Source organism: Notothenia coriiceps, unplaced genomic scaffold (assembly GCF_000735185.1).
Source record: "Notothenia coriiceps isolate Sejong01 unplaced genomic scaffold, NC01 NC01_scaffold00018999, whole genome shotgun sequence".
NCBI lineage: Eukaryota > Metazoa > Chordata > Actinopteri > Perciformes > Nototheniidae > Notothenia > Notothenia coriiceps.
In genome coordinates, this window is record NW_011351700.1 from 2,519,020 (window position 1) to 2,524,721 (window position 5,702).

The following is a 5,702-nucleotide window of genomic DNA, read 5'->3' on the forward strand; positions in this document are numbered from 1 at the left end:
GGCTGCTTCATCGCGCATTGTGACGGCTTCGACGCGTGGCGCCCGAGCGGAGCAGGAATCGGGATGCGTGGGGGGCAGGGGGGGGTGGGGGGTGCCAATCATGCTGAGGTGGCCGGCGTGGGCGGCGTGGCTAAGTGACTAGAGGTTGCTGGACTTCGAATCAGGGGGGTCACAGATCAAACCCCACTGCAGTCCAAGCCAAGTCATTGTGTCCCCTGGGCAAGACGCTTCACCCAAATGCTCCTGTGGGGATTGTCGCACAGTATGAATGTATGTAACGTAAGCTTGGATAAAAGCCCATACAAGTGACATTTATCAATTGTTTTCAGTATTTTTAAGAGAATTATCTGGTCCCAGGCTTTGCAGGTCTAAGTATTGATGGTTTCTTGGTCTTAGATTCGCAAAACTGAAACATTTTTATAGGCTCTGGTCTGGAAGTAATGGAACATCCAGTGTAATGGCATCTTTAGACTCGACATGATAGGTCAATTGGCAGGATATTCATTATTTGTAGTTCCTTTTTCTGTCAGGATTAATGGGCTGCTTCTTGGACTCTGATTTGTTACTTCCCTGATTTTTTTCCTATCAGGGATACTTCATGATTTCTGGCTCGGACAGTGCTGAACCGTAAAGGACGTAGTGAAGGGGAACTGAACAGGAATCTCCGGAGTCAGAGCTGAAGCTGTACAGGGGACCTGGTGGCTCAGGCCTCAGAGGTCTGCTGGCTTGAGTCACCAAAGAGAGGCTCCCTGTGGCCACGCAGCATCATACACAGTCCTCCAGCGCCTCTCTGGTAAATCTCACAAAGTTCACCTACTATGCAAATCACTTTTTCCGTGTCTTTGTATACATAAACATGTGTCCCCCCTCTGGTAAAGGATTCTTGAAAATAACATTCAGGGACACAACGAACAGGCCTACAGGTCGAGGAGGTGATACATTCTGAGCAGAGACTGTATAACACCAACAACCTGTCTGAAATGTCTGATCAGATGTCGTAGGTCAATAGAGATCAGTTGGTCGACTTCAGGGCATAACAAGCACTGTCATCGGCGTAACCACTAGCCCAATCACAACCAAAGTACCCCCCCCCCCCCCCCATCACCTGAATCTCCTCCTAGAGCACAATTGTGTATTTTTACAATATCTCTTCAGAGGGCGGTGGGGAAGGGGCTCCTTATTTTCTTCTAAAGTACAGACCAGAATCACGCCTTTTGAAACAGGGCTGACAGCAGAGGGATTATGGATGCTACAATGAATTGTTTGGTAATTCGAGCCAAACACTTCAGAGACATGTTTTGTATATATCTGAGACCTATAATATATTGATGAAAAACAGTATAATAGGGGACCTTTAAGCGTTCACTTCAGAGACTTCCCGATGTGTCATCTTGAATGTTTATTTCTCAGGTGACCCTACTGCAGGCAGCCAGGAACCCAGGCAGCAGCGATACGTTCTCCTTTATGGTTGATGAAACAATAATGAACCCTATAGTTTACATTACTGGACGCTCCATCAGTTTCACTCTCACCAGCCCCACAGGTAATAACTGTCACACTCTTTATGATAACACTCAACACATTATGTGCAGCATTTCATCATCAGTAAGTCATAGTGCATTTTAAGTCTTGCGATGTAATTTCAGAACAACCACACACTCTACCATCCGCTATCCAGTTTAACAAAACCTGCTGGTTTAGATGTATTTTGATTAATTGCTTTATGTACTTTTTTACATTAAAAAGTCATATTATAGTATGACCTGAGGAGATCATGCTAACATGTTGTAAAGTAGCTTAATCAACCATGTGTTTGCAGTCAAAATCCAAATGATGTGCAAAAAAAGAGAAATTGGTCTTTGCAAAAATGTTGCAATAAAAGCAACAAAAATTGAAAATGATTGTAACTGTTTTCTTCCTGCTTGTTGGCGTTTTTTCTTTGAAGGTGAATCTGAGCAAAGCACAAACTCAAAAGGATCATTGATCATTACATCCCAGTTAGTCGGAAACTTCCAGACTCTGCAGCTTGATAAACAAGTCGGACTGTGGACAATGAATATGGTGTCGACTAATCCGTACACTCTGAAGGTCATAGGTGAGACTTCCAGCTATATTTAATGTGTTAACTGAACACATTACCTTAAACCTCAGCTGCATTTTGTAAGTGCTATTCAATTAGTACCTTAACAAACATGTTATCATTGTCAATGTGAGCATGTTAGCATGCTGAGGCTAGCATTTAGATCAAAACACCTGCCTAAGTACAGCCTCACAGAACAGCTGGCATCACTTTAGACTCTCATAAAGGCAAAGCATAATAACTGGGTTTCCCATCCATATTCTAATTTCCAGTTTATATTTGAACCCCTTGTCAGATGAACAAAGATTAAAGGCAGAATATTAAAGTATAGCTCAACACAAAGCTTTGAGTTCATACATGAGGACAAAATCATCCTAAATGTTATCTGTCAATTATTGGTACATTTAAGATGGTTTTGTGGTAGTCGTGGTAATCCATATACTTTGGAATACAGATTGAAAACTCAAGTATCGTGCTTTAGCTTTAAAGTTTTTTTTAAAAGAAACTCTGTGTATGTACACTAATCCTTTTTTCTCACAACTTTTGATTTGCAGGTCAGAGTCCCTTTGACTTCCTGTTTGACTTTGTGGAGGCCTCTCGGGGCCCGTTCCCAGGATATGATGCTCTTGACACACGTCCCAGAGCGGGTAAAGGAAACTGTTAGGATGTAACTTTGAAGATATGCAGATATAAAATAACATTTTAACAATTCAAACATGATATATTTCATTTTTGTTTTAAAAAAGGTGTCAACGGTAGCTTGTTGGTGTCTTTAACGGGGAGTGACTCTGCCACGGTGACAGAAGTTGCTCTGGTTGAATCGTCGGGGTCGGGGGAGATTAAAGGCGTCGTGGAGTCGCAGGGGAGCGGGAACTTCTTAGTTCTTGTCGACAGGATCCCATCAGAGGAATTTGTGGTGCGGGTTAAAGGGAATAATGGACCAACAGTCTTCATAAGGCAGTCATCAACCAACTTCAGAGCCTCTAATCTGACGATCACTGTGAGTACCCATCCCAGACCAACACTGTCACACAAACACCACACATGAGAGGAGGTGGAACTAAACATGTAAACAGGGTTGGGAGGGTTACTTTAAAAATGTAAACCGTCACAATAACTAGTTACATGTCAACATGTTTTATGAGTAACCTAATCTAAGTTGCATAATATAAAAGTAATGTAACCTGTTACTTTTGGATTACCTTAATATGAAATGCAAAGCAAATCAAAACAAAGGTAAAAAAATATCAGTCAGATGTTTTTTATGTATGGAGTGTATAATGTAATACAACAGATCAATGTGTCATCTTAAATTAAGGCAAGGCCTACATCATACTTAAGTTAACAAATGCTGTTTTAGTTTAAAGCTTTAATTAAAAATATACACAGTTTTTTTTTGTCTACTGCATTTAAAAACATAATATATTAAAAGAATGAAAGTAGACAAAATTAAAGCCAAAAAGAAAATTCACTCAGTTTGTCTACCTATTATATACGTATCTTTATTTCTTAATGTCACACTGTAATTCTGCTAGTAATCTCAATAAAAGAAAATGTAACAGTCATCTGTTTACTTGATTTTTTTGTAATTGATGACAGTTCCTACTCTTTGTATCCTGATTACTTAATCTCGTTACATGTCATTCGTTACTCCCCAAGCCTTCATTTAAATGTCCACTTTAATCATTGCTACAAAACCTGACGGTTGTCTGACTCCCTCTGTCTTCAGGCTGATTCAAGTAGCATCCTGGAACCAGGAACCCCTTTCTCTGTGCCCTTCTCAGTGATGAGCCACGAAATAGAGGGAAACATTTCCATCCGAGCCACTAACAACCGAGGTTTTGACTTAGCGTCTCCAACCAGTTTGTTCCTGGAAGCTGGAAACAGAGCCAACGACACGGTGACCCTCTCCGCTCCTCTGAACACCCCCTCTGGGACCGACGTCACCCTGACCATCGAGGCCGAGGCTCCGGGGGGCCAAGACACAAACTATGTGGTGATGCGTTTCTCTGTCTTTAACACGGTAAAACTCCCACACTGAAGAGTCACTTTTACTCATACAAATATGTTTGGTCTGTGATTATCGGGAGAGAACTTCCGTATGTGTTATTTATTACTGGAAAAACATGAATTTCTTGAAATATGTTAAACCTGTGTAAATATTAATTTATTATTTGAGCTTTTTCCTTCGCTGAATGCCTGTAGGCATATTTAAATGTTTGCATGTTCAGCTGACCTGATCTTCATTTACAAAGGTAGGATAGGATTTCATGTCAAATGTCATGTTATACTATGCCATAAAAATGCCATCCATAGTCATTGTATGGAAGCCTAAGGCACAAAAATCACGGATCACTTCAACAATTCGTTGAATAATAATCAGCTGACCTGCTCTTGACTTAGCAAATGTAAATAATTGCGTTAGATACAAATGTATACTATACTTGAGAACATGTACTTACTTATATTCCATTGCTAGAAAACTGAATGAATTACATCATTACCTTCTTCCTCCTCTTGATGAACTCGCTGATGTAAAACTCACTTAATCAATCATTTTCTTCCAATAGGTGACTGATTTCGCTCCGCCGGTGTGTACGCTGCTGAGCCTGCAGTACAACTGCTCTGATTCCTGCAGCTCGTTGATGTGGGAGCTCTCTGTCCAGGTGACTGATGGGGAAGGAGGCTCAGGTGTTGACAGTGTTACTCTCAGACAGGGCAACGGGACTTTGAACACTAGCCTGGCTGCTGGAAATGAAAAAATAACACTGGTTTCCTACAATGCTTCTTGTTGTTCGCCTAATGTGGAGCTGGTGGTTGTGGACAAAGTGGGAAATGTCGACATCTGTTTTTACGCTAATTCTCTGTCCACCAAAGTGACTCAGGGGTCTCTTTGTCTAATCGTAGTGGTGTTAGGGCAAATAATGAAAGCTGCAATAATCTAGGTTTCTACAAACACTCAATCAATTGACTCTATATTATCCTGCAGTGTCGTTTATTTTCAACATCAGAGTTTGGAGCAATAAACTGGTTTTGGTTATCACAGAGTTAAACCCAGTGTTCCCTAAAGTTGCAAACTTACCCAAACCAGAAGCTAACTGTTAGCTTAGTGTAGCAACACAAAGTAAGTGATAAAGTGAAATATGTGGCAAACACACTTATATTTAGGAGTTTGTGGAGACCAAAAAACAGACAAAAGAAAAACATGTTTCAGGTGGTTTGATGACCTTGTTTCAGATTGATGTGTTAAAGGCTAGATATTGTCAACACTTAGGGGAGAAGGGGGTAAATTGAGCCAGTGGGTAAGTTGAACCACCCCCTGTAACCAGGCAACGCCTTATAGTTGTGATCAAGTGACCAGGAATTATGCAAGCTCCACCCATTTCTCATTGCCTGTGAAAGAGAGATACTCATTGTGGTCTGGTNGGAGCATCTTCAAATGCGACAGCCATTCTATACGCTGCGCACCACCTCTAATTGCTGAAGCTGAACATTCTCAGATCTTTACTGCATCGAATGATCTCCCTCAAACTGTTTTTGATCTGACGCCTCAGTGCAGCTCTCTTTCCGTGGGTCTGCAGAAACACCATGACATTAAAATACATGAATAAATGGAGTAAGG

The 5,702-nt window shown here is 41.2% G+C and overlaps 1 protein-coding gene across 1 annotated transcript in view; it reads left to right on the forward strand.

Moving 5' to 3' along the window:
* The window catches only part of LOC104951527 (uncharacterized), a 6,273-nt gene extending 777 nt beyond the window's left edge, over positions 1–5,496 (forward strand). Inside the window, exons 2-8 of the mRNA XM_010778187.1 lie at positions 764–793; positions 1,411–1,543; positions 1,946–2,095; positions 2,635–2,727; positions 2,827–3,080; positions 3,810–4,103; positions 4,651–5,496. Of these exons, the coding sequence (XP_010776489.1) occupies positions 764–793; positions 1,411–1,543; positions 1,946–2,095; positions 2,635–2,727; positions 2,827–3,080; positions 3,810–4,103; positions 4,651–5,025 (1,329 nt within the window). The 3' untranslated portion in view covers positions 5,026–5,496. The remainder of the gene's footprint in view (positions 1–763; positions 794–1,410; positions 1,544–1,945; positions 2,096–2,634; positions 2,728–2,826; positions 3,081–3,809; positions 4,104–4,650) is intronic.
* Positions 5,497–5,702: the final 206 nt, after the last annotated feature.